Below are 16,507 nucleotides of genomic sequence, written 5' to 3' on the forward strand. Positions count from 1 at the left end.
CTGATGATGAGGGATGTTGAGCATCGTTTCATGTGCCTGTAGGCCATCTGGATGTCCTCTTTGGAGAAGTGTCTGTTCATGTCTTCTGCCCATTTCTTCACTGGATTATTTGGTTTTCAGGTGTGGAGTTTGGTGAGTTCCTTGTAGATTTTGGATACTAGCCCTTTATCTGATATGTCATTTGCAACTATCTTTTCCCATTCCGTTGGTTGCCTATTAGTTTTCTTGTTTCTTTTGCAGCGCAGAAGCTTCTTATCTTGATGGGGTTCCAATAGTTCATTTTTGCTCTTGATTCCCTTGCTTTTGGAGATGTGTTGAGTAGGAAATTGCTGCGGCTGAGGTCAAGGAGGTTGCTTTCTGCTTTCTCCTCTAGGGTTTTGATGGTTTCCTGTCTCACATTCAAGTCCTTCAGCCATTTTAAGTTTATTTTTGTGTAAGGTGTAAGAAAGTGGTCTAGTTTCATTCTTCTGCATGTTGCTGTCCGGTTCTCCCAGCACCACCTGCTAAAGAGGCAGTCTTTTTTCCATTGGATACTCTTTCCTGCTTTGTCAAAAATTAATTGACCATACATTTGTGGGCCCAGCTCTGGATTCTCTATTCTATTCCATTGGTCTATGTGTCTGTTTCTGAGCCAATACCATACTGTCTTGCTGACTACAGCTTTGTAGTAGAGGCTAAAGTCTGGGATTATGATGCCTCCCATTTTGGTTTTCTTCTTCAATATTACTTTGGCTATTCGGGTTTTTTTGTGGTTCCATACGAATTTTAGGATTCTTTGTTTTAGCTTTGAGAAGAATGCTGGTGCAATTTTGATTGGGATTGCACTGAATGTGTAGATTGCCTTGGGTAGTATTGACATTTTAACAATATTTATTCTTCCAAACCATGAGCATGAAATATTTTTCCATTTCTTTCCTTCGTAAGTTTTCTATAGTTTTCATCATATAGATCTTTTGCATCTTTGGTTGGGTTTATTTCTAGGTATTTTGTGGGTTTTTTGTGCAATTGTGAATGGGATCAGTTTCTTGATTTCCCTTTCGTTGTTTCATTATTGGTGTATAAAAATGCAACTGATTTCTGTACATTGATTTTGTACCCTGCAACTTTGCTTAATTCATAGATCAGTTCTAGAAGGCTTCTGGTGGAGTCTGTTGGGTTTTCCATGTAGAGTATCATGTCATCTGCGAAAAGTCAAAGTTTGACTTCTTCTTTGCCGATTCTGGTGCCTTTTATCTCCTTTTGTTGTCTGATTGCTGATGCTGGGACTCCCAGCACTATGTTAAACAGCAGTGGTGAGAGTGGACACCCCTGTCGTGTTCCTGATCTCAGAGGGAAGGCTCTCAGTTTTTCCCCATTGAGGATGATATTAGCTGTGGGCTTTTCATAAACGGCTTTTATATGGCCATATACTTTACTTCTCTTCTCTCTTCACATGGCAGAGCAATCTATTTTTTATATAAAATTAGATCATATAATACATATTCTTAAAAATCTTTTTATTGTTCCCCATTGATCTTACTTAGACAATGATCCAAATACCTGATCTGGACCTCTGTTTCCCTCTTCTATCTCTTAGAACTCTCTTAGTCTATACTCAAGTCATTTACTTTGTTCAAAAAGCTTCATATTATCTAATCTCCAGGTTTTATATACGTTGAACATTCATTCCCCCAATCCCTTTCCCTTTCCTAATGCACGTCTTATCCTTAGTCATCATGCTGGTATCTGCATGGGTATTTCTCCTGCCATGAAGTCTTCCCTGATTCTATATAGTCTCATCCTGTGTTTCCTGACATTTTCTCCATTATCATCATACTTATAATTATTGTTTCTCTATTGTCTTTATGTCTATTAGGCAACCAACTTCGTGAAGGCAGAGGTCCCTGCAGTATCTACGGCATATGGTGGATCTCAATAAATGTTTGCTAAACAAGTGAATATAGTGCTTGGGAAGCTCAAAGGTAAACTTCTCTAACATCAACCTTGGTATATAGTAGGCTTTTATCTCTTCTTTTGGTCTGCATTTTGAACCCTAAGAGCAAGTGACTACAAGGTTCAGGAACCTTCTTACCTAAATAGGCCTGGGACTAATCAAAATTTTTAAAAAGATGGAAGAATATTTTGGCATTTTTTAATCTCTCTGTATGCATCTCTCTCTCTAATCTCCTAATGTATCTGCTGTCCTAAGCATGAATTCTTAAGAATGGCATACTTTAGTTATGACCATAAACAGCTAAATGCAACAGCATATGAGTCAGAATCATATGAACAGAATATGAAGGTTACAGGAAGAATCATATAGAATCACAAAAGAATATATACAGCATGTTCCCTTTATGTGACACAAATATAATATAAAAACTAAACTTTCTCAGAGATACATATTTACTTGTAATTTAAATAATAAAAGCACAAGGAAAAGCAAGACAGTTATTAGCATAAACATCAGAATAGTAGTTACCTTTATGGAAGGAAAGAGTTAAGCAGAAAGGCTCTCAAAGACATTTTTGTGGTGCTGACACTGACTTCCTGATTTGGATGGTGGTTAAACAGGTATTTAATTTGTAATTACCTACTAAATGTACATTTAAAAATATACTTTCTGTCATCATTAACTGACTGAATAAAGATACAAATGAATGGAAAGATATTCCATGCTGAAGGATTAGATTGGGAAAATGTCCATACTACCCCAAAACAATCTATAGATTCAATGCAATCTCTATAAAAATTCTAAAGGCATTTTTCACTAAACTACAACAAAAGTCTTAAAATTTGTATGGAACCACAAAAGTCCCTGAATAGCCACAGCAACCTTGAGAAAGAAGAACAAGGCTAAGGCATCATCTTCCCTGATTTCAAATTATATTACAAAACTAACATAATCAAAATAATATGGCACTGGCATAAAAACAGACACATAGATGTGGAACAGAATGGAAAGCCTAGAAATAAAGGAGTCTTTTCAGTAAATGGTGTTAGGAAAAGTGGACAGCCATTTGTGCTTTTATTGTCACATTAAAAAAAAAAATCATTGTCAAGACTGGTGTTGAGGAGCGGACTGCCTATGTTCTCTTCTAGGAGTTTTATGGTTTCAGGTCTTACATTCAAGCCTTTAACCCATTTTGAATGAATTTTTATCTACTGTATAAGATAGTGGTCCAGTTTCATTTTTTTGCATGAGGTTGTCCAGTTATTTAACTACTCGAAAGGATTTCAACATTATCATAAAGATCTCCCTCAACATGTTTTATTAAAGTAACAACTTAACAGTGATTTAAAAATTATATTTTGGGGTTTTCTACCCAAAGAATAATTCTGCACATGTAGTTCTTACAGATTTTCCCTAGTAGAAGCCAAACTATATTAATAGAGCAGGTAAAATTTCCAGCTTTTTTTGCCTGGAATTGAGGGGTGGAACCTCAAAATTTTTGCTACTATACTTCTAGTAAAATAACATGTTATAGTGATAATTAAGTCTGATTTAAAATCTTGCTTGCTGGCAAACTTCAAAATATCATATACTCAAATCAGCGCTGATAAACTAGAAGGAGACAAGTCAGTTTCAAAATAATTCTCCCACTAACTTTCAAAAGCTATAAGTAGTAGTAGAATGATAGTACATAAAAAAAATAACTGCTATTGAAATAAGTAGCATTTATTACACCTGAATACTGCCAATCACCAACTTGGGGAACCTAATATATACTAATCTAAAAGTGATTAAAATGAATAAAAATTTTATTAATCTTTAAGATTATTTAACATGATATCTGTCAGGGCCAGCAGATAAATGAGGCGTATGTAATATTTTATATTATTCCAGTTTTTAAAAATTTCCTGGAGAAATCATTGGCATGTTATGGGAAGAACTACTGGTCTCTCTTATTTCCTTTTCATCTCTGTCCTCAATCTGAACCCATAAATGCAAAAAGGCAAGTTACCAGGATAATGAAGAGATAAGAGGGATACCTGAGTAAAGAGGCTCAAGGTCTGAAAAACCCTGTTCTCAGCCAGTTACCAAAGACCTTGGAACTTTAATGTTCCATTATATTTAAATTTAGATTTGACAAATTTTCTTTAATAAATTAAGAAAGATGATATCATAGAAAGTTTAATAAGCTTCAAAGAGAAATTAATTTCCTACTTTTTCCTACAAATTTCCTATGTTTTTTATACCTGTTTTCCCGTTCATACATTTCCTGAGAAGCACTTCGAAGCTGATCAATTTCTTGATTAGTTTTCAGTCTGATTTGTTCCAGTTCATCATGTAGTTTATTTTCATATTCGGTCTTATAATGGTCTCTGCAAGGAGTCAAAAGGAATATCCATAAGTTTTGTTTCTGTAAAAGAAATGTATTTTTGTGTTTCATGTAAGATTTACTATCTTATGTCACTTATGTTCTACATACAATGTTATTTGAAAAACACAGTTGTTAGATATATTGCCCCAAAGGTTTAATTACTATGTAAGATGTATTCATCTTCAAAAATATTATACTAATAGTTTTTAATGCATATGGCCAGAGACTTGAAAACTCATATATATAGAATGCCCTTCATTTAAAAATAATCTGGTGATGTACATGTTGAGAGACAAAATTAAAAACAAAACCAAAATGACTCTAATCAACTCTTTATAAAATCTTTCCTTCTAAAGCACAACAGCCATAACCACTCTGATTTCTTAGCAAAGTCAAAGCATGACCTAGACCATTAGCCGGAGTACAAACTCATCAAAAATACCAGACTAGGAAAAAGTTATGAATGGGTGAAATTTTAAAGGATAAAATTTAAATTTCTTTTAGTTTTGGATGTGCTGATAAAAATAAATATCTCAAGGATTATAAGGACTATAATAACTATATATATGTGTGTGTGTGTTATATGTGTACATACGCTATAACTCTACTAGCTTACACATCTACTTAAAGAGAGAACTCAGGACTGAAACGCAGGACTCTGGTTCCAGAGCATGTATGCAGTGCCATCCCCTCATTCTTCTCTCAGGTTTTACATAGTCAGGAAAAGGTCACCTTAGGCTCTGCACAATTAGACTGTCTTCAAAAGATGCTTTCACAAAGATACTCAATCTTTTCTTTCAAGAAATACTTACATAGAGATCTTAGTTGTAGACAATTAAAAAGGTTATGTCATAAGAAAAAAAAAGATTTACAGCATATATAGCATACATACATAAAGCTCACTACATCTTAAGAAAAAAATCAACTAGAATAAGAATATATTAAAAGGAAACCAAATAAACTGTTATTTTAATATAGTCCAATATAACTTAAAAAAAATCAGTTTTTTCCCAAAGGTAAGAGTTCCCTCAGAGAAAATGGTGTTAACTTATATCTATTTATGTGAAAAATAATGTAAGTCTTGCCTGGATGTGACGTATTTTTCATACATCTCTTCTCTCGCCTTTTTGGTTTCTTCAAGTTGAACCTGAAGTCTTTCAAGGCGGTCCTCTTCGTGGGCACGGCGAACACTGAGCTCCATGTTCTGGCGATTGAGGTAGTCCTTATCCTTTTGCAGTAACGTAACAGTCTGCTGTAAGGTGCTTACCTACACATGCGCAGAGACAGACAGTGTCCAGAGCAACTCCGTCTCACTTTTCAAGGCTTGCTGTATTATTTTCTTTCACTTATGCTTTCGCTCACCACATAAAAAGGGCTAATTCTTACTTTGCAATTTCCCATTTAAACAGAGCTACTAAAGTCCCTTTTTCTGTGAAGTACATCAAAGGGAAGAATGTCCCTCCCACAATTCTGCCGTAGGCTATGTCCACAATCACTGTATGATAAAATACACGTGACTCTATAAGCTTACCTCTTTTGATAATTCACTTCTTTCTTTAGCTTGAGTTATGTGAGAGGCTTCAAGTATTTCATGTTTTCTCCTTAACTCAATTAATTCCTGTTCAAGTGCATCGCGCTCACTATAAAATTCAAATACACTTGTTTATTTTTATTAAAATAAAATTCAAGTACATATGTATATTTTACATCCCATTTTATAATCAACGTTTAAAATGGGCTTGGGGCGCTGGGTGGTGGCTCAGTTGTTAAGCATCTGACTTGGGCTCCGGTCATGGACTCACGATTTGTGAGTTGAACCCCTCACTGGGTGAGCTCGTGCCCTGCTTTGGGTGAGCATGAGCTCCGCTTTGGGTGAACACGAGCCCCACTTTAGATAAACACGAGTCCCACTTCAGGCAAGACCCGCTTCTCTCTCTCTCTGTCCCTCGCTCACTTGAGCTCTCTCTCTCTTAAAAAAACAAAACTAAATAAATAAGCCTCCCCCCCGCCCCCCCAAATGGGCTGATTTATGTTTCAGGAAACCAGAAGACATACCAGCAGTGTGGCTTTAGTGTCATTCTATGAACAATAACGTGTCTGCTTTTCAAATTAGGAGACTCTGTTCAAGACTGTTTCAGATACATAAATATAAATTTATTATCTTTAAAAAATAAACATGTAAACTCCAGTAGCCAGCAAAATACATAATAAAACCTTCTAAGGTACACTGTGGTATCTTTTCACTAATCATCATCAATCTTATCTTGAAACCAAAACTTCTAAAGAATTTATATATGACTCTAGGCTTTCAGTTCAGTTAGGGTCAAAAAGCCTTAACTCATGACTTGGATGCATAGCAGATACAGAAGGAGGCATTCTTGTGATGACTTCATTCACAAACTGTTTAAGACTGCCCAGAGATTCTAATTTCCATCTGCAGACAAGTTCTTGACCCAGAACAGTGAAACCAAGAATCAGAACAAACCTACAGCAGGCATCTTAAAAAGTGAGCAGAACTGTAGACTGACTGACCCTTAATTTACCCTCTCCAGTCAGAATCGGTTCCTTTGTACTTCATATATTTCATCTACCCACCTGGTATTTCCATGCAGATGGCTGTTAAGAATTGCTTTTTGCTTTTTGGGTGTTTTTTTTTTTATTAGATTCTTAAAACTGGCTTAAAAAGATATTTTTCTTCTGGCTAACAAAGTCATGTTTATTGAAGAAAAGTAAGTCAAGCACAAGTTATAAAATAACAATCATCCATAAACCCACTAACTAAAGATGACTGACAGTATCAATATTTTGGTACACATTAAGTGTTTTGTGTGTTTCCATTAAATGTGTTCTCACATGGTAATGATCATGCTTCCTTTGCTATGATTTTTCATGTAAAAAATGAGTACAAAGCACGTTATAGCAAAACATCCATGATCTCGCTATCCACAGTTAAAAATAGTTAACATTGGTCTACATTTGAATTAAAGTTTTATTTTGCTTTTTAAAAAGATAAGACACTATGGTAAACGTAAAGTTCCCTACATATTCCTCACTGTTCCTACATCATCCCCTAGATACAATGATAAATTTAGTGTCTCCAAATGGCTTTTTTAATACTTTTACTCAGGGTGCCTGGGTGGCTCAGTCTATTATGCATTGGGCTCTTGGTTTCAGCTTAGGTCATGATCTCAGGGACCACGAGTCTGGGCCCTGAGGGGGATTCTGCTGCTGACAGTGCAGAGTCTGCCCGGGATTTTCTTTCCCCATCTTTCTGCCCCTCCCCTGCTTGCTCTCTTTCAAAATAAATAAATAAACTTAAAAAAATAAAATACTTTTACTCACCAAATGTTAACATTCTGTCATATTTACTTTGTATTATATGCTGAACATTGCTTTCTCATATTTATTTTCTCCCAATTGTTCATATATGTGAATGTTTATACATGCATATACATGTATACATACCTATACACATACACAGACACATGTATACAATTTTTCTTCTTAACTATTTAAGAGATATATGCAGACGTTAAATCCCTTTATCCCTAAATATTTTGGTGTCAATTTTCTAAGATTAGAAAATTCTTTTACATAATCCCAGTATAATTAGCCCTAACACAGTATCTAATACATAATCCATTTTCCAATTTGGTCAACTGTCCCGGTTGGCCTCGTCCTGCACAGGACCCGGTGGATTACCATGCGTTGCCTTCGGATGCCATGTATCTTTAGTCTCCATTAACCTTGAGCAGCTCCTTAGTCAACGTCGTAGAAGACAGAGAAAGGCTATTTGGCCAATTGTTTTATGTCACTCAGTTATCATTTGTCTGATGTTTCCCTATAATTAGATTCACGTTAAACTTTTAGGGCTGAAACACTACACCTGTGATAATGTGGCCTCAGTATGTCACATAAAGAGTACATAAAGCCTTAGTGAAAATAACCTTAGTCAACTGTTTAAGGTGGTATCTGCCAAAGTTCTCAAATATAAAAGTACTTTTTTGTCCTCTGCAATTAATAAGTAACCTGTGGGAAACATACTTTGAGAATATATATTTTGTTTCCAAATATACTTTTACTAAATGATTTTAGCTTGCACTGATGATTCTGAATCAAATAGTATAGAGGTTACAAAATGGTAGTTATAATATGCATATATACTTATTGGTTGGCATTCTACTGTAAAAATTCTTTTTATTTATTATTAGCATGTACTCGGGGTTCTTATTCTGTCAACAAATTATACTCATTATTGTTAATATTCATTTTGATACTCAAGTTGTACCACATTTGTAATTTGAAGCCCCTTCAATCAGCTACTATGGTGCTGCACTGGAATCAGAGGTATCAGTATGATCTGATGATCATATCCCTAGTGTGTTAAGCCAGCCTCCCTCCTCCCTCTCTTATCACCTCTCTTTACTGAAAGGGCTTAGAAACATGACCAATGTATCAATGACCAGCACCCAAATCTTAATTTCTAAACAGTATTCCTCACTGAAAGGAATCAGGACTCATTAGAGGAGGGGCTGAGGCAATGAAATTAGAAAATAAACCTGAGAAAATTGCATTGTGCCAGAAAGTAAGAAACTGCTTTTTTAAAAAAGGGGAAAACATCTTCTTAAAATTAAAAAATTTAAGGTGCTTGGGTGGCTCAGTCGGTTAGACATCTGACTCTTGATTTCGGCTTGGGTCATGACCTCATGGTTTGTGAGTTTGAGCACCACATCGGGCTCTGCACTGACAGTGCAGAGTCTGCTTGGGATTCTTTCTCTCCCACTCTTTCTTTGCCCCTCCCCTGCTCTCTCTCTCTCTCAAAATAAGTAAACATATTTTTTTTAATTTAAAAAAATTTAAAAGATGGATACACTTTTTAATATAGTATTCTGTGTTGGACTTATCCATATAGATACACCCAGATCCAGTTTAACGATTTTAACTGCTACATTGAATTACATTGTAGAATAAATCATAACTGATTTCCCATTCTGCTACTGAAAAGCATCTGAATTCTTTCTAATCTAATTATAATTAACATCCACATTCCTGTTTCCTTTTGCACATGTGTAAGAATTTGTCAGGCATATTAAAAAGTGATCTTTTTCCACCCAGTTTATCTTACATTTTTGTAATCAGAACATTTTTTTAGTCTCTTCATCCTCTTGAGTGAACTGAAGAGTTCATAGTTTGAGCCCCTCTTGTTTGTTTTTCTGTTCTATTTCTAGCATAAACATCTAAAGATGTTTATCGTGTTTTTGATGAGGTCTATATTTTTCCTTTCTAGGTTTTTATCATAGAAAGTAAAACACATATATATGAATAGATATGATATACTGAATCCCCTTGCTCTCATCCCCTGGCTTCAATAATTACCAATAATTACCATGACTCATCTTTGTTCATTTATCCTTCATCCATGGCCACTCTGATTTTTCTTTTTAGTTTTCTCTTTTCATGTTTTATCTACACTGCTACAGATTTATAGTGGTGGAGACGGCATCAAAATACCAAGTCAAAGTATTATCTTACCATCACAATCGACTTACTTTTAAAATGATTCTTTCAAAATCCAGCTTTTTCAAGAGCCACTGATTTCAAGCTCCAATAATTAATGTATTTTAACATTAATCCATACATGATAATATACACAGCATGTCAGTCTTGCTGGGAGTAAAAGTACCAATCTGCTCCTTGAAATCTGTTTATGTTGCTATATAATTTTTAAAGTGTCCATTCATTTAATAAATATTAATTAAATGACTACTGTATTTCAAGAATCCTTTTAGGTGCAGGTAGAGACAGCAGTGAACAATTAGAATAATGTCTCTATTTATAAATACTTTCATAAATATTCCTTTACTTGATCTTTTTTTTTAATGTTTTTTAAAATTTTTTAATGTTTTATTTATTTTTGAGACAGAGAGACAGCATGAGCAAGGGAGGGTCGGAAAGAGAGGGAGATATAGAATGTGAAGACAGGCTCCAGGCTCTGAGCTGTCAGCACAGAGCCCGATGCAGGGCTCGAACCCATGAACTATGAGATCATGACCTGAGCCGAAGTCAGACGCTTAACTGACTGAGCCACCCAGGTGCCCCTACTTGATCTTGTTTGTATAGTACAGTTACTAGTACTATAATATCAACCATCTCATGGTTGATAAAACTTGGGCTTAGAATGGGAAGAGATGTACCTAGGGACATATAGCTAAGTAGTGGCTCAGTGATGTACAAACAATAGAAGAGTATATTCCAGTAAAGGAAAATTTTTTGCTATAGCTAAGCTACTTAATAGCACTGGGAAATATTCTCAAGGAAGTATTATTTTTTGAAAGTATATATGTTCTTTGTCAGAAAGAAATTAGCTAAAAAAAACTTCAGATAGAACTGAAGTATTTAAATTGGTTCCATAAACAAAAATAATCATCAAGTGAGATTTAAAAAATATTTACATACATGGGACTTTATTGGGTCTCTATCTTCTAAGACATTACATTTTAAAAGACAGCAGCAATTTTCAATTAAAAGTATATATAAAAATACAATCTAAACCCAACAAACTGCCAAAACCACATACTTTTTGTGCAATGCAGAATAAGGTATATGTCAAGAGAATGAAAAGATAAGCCATAGACTGAGAGAAAATATTTGCTCAAGACCTACTTGATAAGCACTGTTATCCAAAACATACAAAGAACTCTTAGAACTCAACAGTAAGAAAACAAACAATGCAATTAAAAAATCGGCCAAAACCTTAATAGACACTTCACCAAAGAAGATATATAGATTGCAAATAAGCACATGAAAAGATGTTCCACATCAAATGTCATCAGAAAAATGCAAATTAAACCAACTGTGAGATACCCCCAAATACCTATTAGAATGGTCAAACTCCAGAACGCCAAACACTGGCAAGGTATGGACCAACAGAACTCTCATTCACTGCTGGTGGAAATGCACAATGGTACAGCCACTTTGGGACAGAAAGTTTAGTGGTTTCTTACAAAACTAAAAATACTCTTTTTTTTTTTTTAATGTTTATTTTTGAAAGAGAGAGGGAGACAGAGTGTGAGCAGGGGGGGGACAGAAAGGGAGATACAGAATCTGAAGCAGTCTCCAAGCCTGAGCTGTCAGCACAGAGCCTGACACAGGGCTTGAACTCACAAACCACGAAATCAGGACCTGAGCTGAAGTAGGACGCTCAACTGATTGAGCTACCCAGGTTCCCAGAAACCAAAAATACTCTTTCCATACAATTATGCTTCTCGGTATTTACCCAAAGGATTTAAACTTATGTTCATAACAACATATGATGTGGATGTTTACACCAGCCTTATATATAATCGACAAAACTTGAAACCAAACAAGATGTCCTACAGTAGGTGAATGAACTGTATAAACTGTGGAATATCCAGACAATGAAATATCACTCACCAAAAAGAAATGAGCTATCAAGCCTTGAAAAGACTAGAGGAAACTTAATGTATATCACTGAGTGAAAGAAGTCAATTTTAAAAGGCCCCAAACTTATGGTTCCAACTGTGACATTCTGGAAAATTCAAAACGACGGACACTGAAAGAGATTAAGGTACAAAGTGAAGTTAACAATGTTGATGATAAGAATACAGGTGACTCTGATGAATGCAAAACAAAGAACTGTAGCCATCTTAACTACTTACTTTTTTTTTAGAGGGTTGAATTCTTCTTTTTTTTTTTTTTTTACATTTATTTATTTTTGAGAGGCAGAGAGAGACAGAGCACAATTGGGGGAGAGGCAGAGAGAAGGGGAGACACAGAATCCAAACCAGCCTCCAGGCTCCAAGCCATCAGCACAGAGCCCATTGTAGGGCTGGAACTCACAAACCAGGAGCTCGTGACCTGAGCCGAAGTCAGACGTTTAACCGACCGAGCCACCCAGGCGCCCCAACTACTTACTTTTTGACTTTATCATAGTTTACTTGACGGTAGTCACCTTGCTGAATTAACTGTTTTGTGTCAGCTAATTCTAAGGCCAAACGTTGACATCTAGTTTGAAGTTCAGAGTAATTTCTTCGATCTTCATTATAAGTCTATAAATGAAAATAATAATAAAACATTTCAAGCCAAATATAGTTGACCAAATTCTTTAATGAACTCTTCTGTTATACTGTGAATGTCTTTGCAATTAAAAAAAAATTTCAATTCTTCTATGTAGTAATTATTTTCCCTACTTTAAGACAGAAAATCTTCAACTGACAGAGTAGTTTGTAGGTTTGTTTATCTGGTTTTCATAGAAAAAAATAGGGCAACTGTGTTTTGGTTATTAGAGTAATACATAAAATGAGTACCAATGTTAAATGGCTTTTTTGTTTGAGTAACTGTTAGACACTAAAGACACAGAAACAAATAAAACACAGCCGCTGTTCTGGAGAAGCTCACAACTTAGAGGCGAAGATGAGTATCAAATATGTACAATGAAAAATAGTTACTGAAGAGATTAATCGTGCAATTTAGGTTGTGGTATTCAGCAAAATGAGGAATTTTGTGGCACTTGGAAATTATTTCTACGTCCATCTTCCTTTCACCCACCAGACCAGAAGAAAGGGATTACGGAGCTATAAAAGAGTGGTAGAAGGGAAAATCATCAGAAACCACAACCTAGTCTGGCTTACCACAAACCTCTTAGCTCACCATTTCTTATATTCATGTATCACCCTCCAACCCTAATGAAGAGCTGAAGTTTTTAACATACCATGCTTCCTCTAACCTGTCCTCACTGCCTGAATAGCTGCGTACTATCTGAACACTTATTTGCCTCCTACAGAGCACTAGATCCACTGCAGCATCAGATTCGTTTTCTATAAATCTCACCGGCATGTAAATGTCGTAAGGGCAGGCCTTTGTCTTTTTAACCACTGGATCTCCATCACTTTACAAAGTACTTAGTATAGAGGAAAAGCCAAATAAATGCTTTTGAATAAATTAGGAAATAAATGAATATGGAAATGAAGGTAAAACAAAACACAGGGACACAGTTCCTCCTCATTTCTGCCCTTGAACTTATCAGACCTTGCAAGCAATCAGATCTCAACTCCTCCCCTGGAATGTGTCATGATAAATGCATCCTGTTCCAAGTCATTCTTTAGTCAGCAGACCAGGTGGCCACACTCATTCCACCAATAATGACTCAATTATTTCTATACGACTGGTCCTAGACGAGGTACTGTAGACACAAAGGTGAGTAAGATACTGCTTTTGTCCTTTTTAAACTATTAAACATAACTTTGAAACATTAGCTCCCAAATTTCTATCCACGGGCTGTTTGAGAAATGCATTATGGAAATACTAGAGAAGGCGTGCTTTGTTTTGGTATAATATTATGTTCCTCTACTGAGAAGCTCTTCATAAAGCTGGAATGTTACTATAGTATTTACTGTAAGACCATAACTGAAGATACTCTATCGTTTCCCCTAAGGATCGTCACATACATCATTTCAGGCCCAAGTCCCAAAAGACATTTTAGTCCCCTGAAAAATGCTTTATCCTTCTAAACACTACTAATCATGTAACTGTTGTAGAACAGTGTATAGTGTGATAGTTAGGAAGGCAAGCTCCAGAATTCATCTGTCTAGAGTTGAATTATCTGCAGCAAGGCTTTGGGCAGCTTTACCTCTCAGCAATCAGGGTCCTCATCTACCTCACAGAATGTTGACTATATCAAGTGATACATATAAAGCGCTTAGAAAAACGGCTAACAAATGGTAAATAATCATTAACTATAAATTAATATAATACTTCAATATTACTTTGGCTTCTAGAGAGATCAGAGCCAAAATGATAGCTCAACTTTAAAAACTGCACAAAGACAAAACAATCCTGGAGGAATGTGAACACTTAAAAGGTGGCCAGAGGACAAAGAGCAGAAGGCACCTGAGGGAGTGCTCAGCGAAACAAAAGGGAAGCTGGGTTTGTGTATCAAGAACAAGTGCAGGAAGAGACTCAGTAGCCAGTAACAGTGAGTAGCACTGAGGACTGAACTCAGTAAACAAGCCCCCCCCACGTATTCAGGGAGAGGGACAGAAGACTGCCATAGACTAATGCAAATGTACCTGACTCTTCAGTGTGTTCTTGTTTTGTGCTATTTTTAAAAAAATGTTTATTTTTGAGACAGAGCATGAGTGGGGGAGGGGTGGGGAAGGCAGAGGATGCAAAGGTTTCATACTGACAGCAGTGAGCCTGACATGGGGCTCGAACCTACGAACCATGAGATCATGACCTGAGCCGAAGTTGGCTGCTCAACCAGCTGAGGCACCCAGGCGCCCCGAGTTCTGTGCAATTTTTTTACGCATTCTTCCACTTAATGTTATGACTGGGTATAAATACTACCCACATTATATGCATGAAGAAACTGAGGCTTAGAGAAGAGAAAAGTCTCAAATCTCATAAACAGTAGAGTAAGGACTCCAATCTAACTTCGTCAAACACCAAATTTGCAGGCAACTCTCTCTTCAGTTAAAAAATAAAAGTGAGGGGGTGCCTGAGTTGCTGCGTCAGTTAAACATCCAACTCTTGGTTTCGGCTCAGGTCATGATCTCACGGTTCATGAGGTCAAGCCCCATGTCAGGCTCTGCACTGACAGCATAGATCTGCTTAGGATTTTCTGTCTTTCTCTGGCTCTCCCCTGCTCTCTCTCTCTCTCTCTCTCTCTCTCTCTCAAAATAGAAAAATAAACTAAAATAAATGAGTAACAGTGAGAAAGTGTAGTAGCTAGTAAAGAAAATAGGGATGAATGAAACTTTTTAAGACAGGACAAGCTTGAAAATGTTCAAATATTAGTAGGAAAGGATAAATAGCAGAAGAGGGATGGAAAGTGAAGAAACAGGAACAAACACAAGAGTAAAGCCCTAAGAAGGCCACAGGGAATAGGATCTAGAGCTCAGTCGTAGAGATTAGTCTTAGGTCAGCAGACATGCTCAATGCAACAGGCTTTCTTCTTTAATGGCAGCATTAAAAACTTAAATTTGATGTCCTTAGATAGCATTTATTTTAATCTCAATATTTTAAAATTATAATTAATAGGGACTAGCAGAAGCCCTTGGAAGGACAGTTATATATGTATTGCTCATTTTATAATTAATTAATTTACATCCAAGTTAGCTAATATATAGTGTAGTAATAATTTAAAGAACAGAATTTAGGGATTCATCACGTACATGTACCTCCCAGTGCTCATCCCAACACGCGTCCTCCGTCATCCCCCTCATCCATTTAGCCCATCTCCCCACCCCGCACCCCACCGACAACCCTCAGTTTGTTCTCTGTATTGAAGAGTATCTTGTGGTTTGTCTCCTTCTCTGTTTTTATCTTCTTTTTGCTTCCCTTCCCTTATGTCCACATGTGAGTAAATCCACATATGAGTGGATATCCACATGAGTAATATCCACATATGAGTAAAATTATATGATATTTGTCTTTCTGACTGACTTATTTTGCTTAGCACAATTCACTCTAGTTCCATCCACGCTGTTGCAAATGGCAAGATTTCATTCTTTTTGATTGATTGCTGAGTAATATTCCTGTGTGTGTGTGTGTGTGTGTGTGTGTGTGTGTGTGTGTGTATACACCACATCTTCTTTATACATTCATCAGTCAGTGGACATTTGGGCTCTTTCCATACTGTGGCTATTATCACAGTGCTGCTATAAACATTGGGGTGCATGTGCCCCTTCGAAACAGCACTTCTATATTCCTCAGATAAATACCTTGCAGTGCAATTGCTGGGTCATAGAGTTATTCCATTTTTAATTTTTTTAGGAACTTCCACACTGCTTTCCAGAGTGACTGTACCATTTTGCATTCCCACCAGTATAAAATGGTTCCCTTTTCTCTGCATCCTTGCCAACATCTGTTGCTTCCTGAGTTCTTAATTTTAGCCATTCTGACAGGTATGAGGTGGTATCTCACTGTGGTTTTGATTTGTTATTTCCCGGATGCTGAGTGATGTTGAGAATCTTCTCTTGTGTCTGTTAGCCATCTGAATGTCTTCTTTGGAAAGTGTCTCTTCATGTCTTTTGCCCATCTCTTCACTGGATTATTTGTTTTTTGGGTGTTGAGTGTCATAAGTTTTTTCTATAGATTTTGGATACTAATTCTTTATGTGATGTCAATTGCAAATATCTTCTCCCATTCCATCAGTTGCCTTTTAGTTTTGCTGACTGTCCCTT

General features: G+C 36.3%; 1 protein-coding gene across 1 annotated transcript in view; it reads right to left on the reverse strand.

The window, feature by feature from the left end:
• Positions 1–16,507, reverse strand: part of PIBF1 (progesterone immunomodulatory binding factor 1) — a 207,167-nt gene that overhangs the window by 151,272 nt on the left and 39,388 nt on the right. Inside the window, exons 6-9 of the mRNA XM_029936617.1 lie at positions 12,240–12,373; positions 5,836–5,944; positions 5,390–5,571; positions 4,180–4,305 (exon numbers count right to left, since the gene is read on the reverse strand). Of these exons, the coding sequence (XP_029792477.1) occupies positions 4,180–4,305; positions 5,390–5,571; positions 5,836–5,944; positions 12,240–12,373 (551 nt within the window). The remainder of the gene's footprint in view (positions 1–4,179; positions 4,306–5,389; positions 5,572–5,835; positions 5,945–12,239; positions 12,374–16,507) is intronic.

Source organism: Suricata suricatta, chromosome 4, assembly GCF_006229205.1.
Source record: "Suricata suricatta isolate VVHF042 chromosome 4, meerkat_22Aug2017_6uvM2_HiC, whole genome shotgun sequence".
NCBI lineage: Eukaryota > Metazoa > Chordata > Mammalia > Carnivora > Herpestidae > Suricata > Suricata suricatta.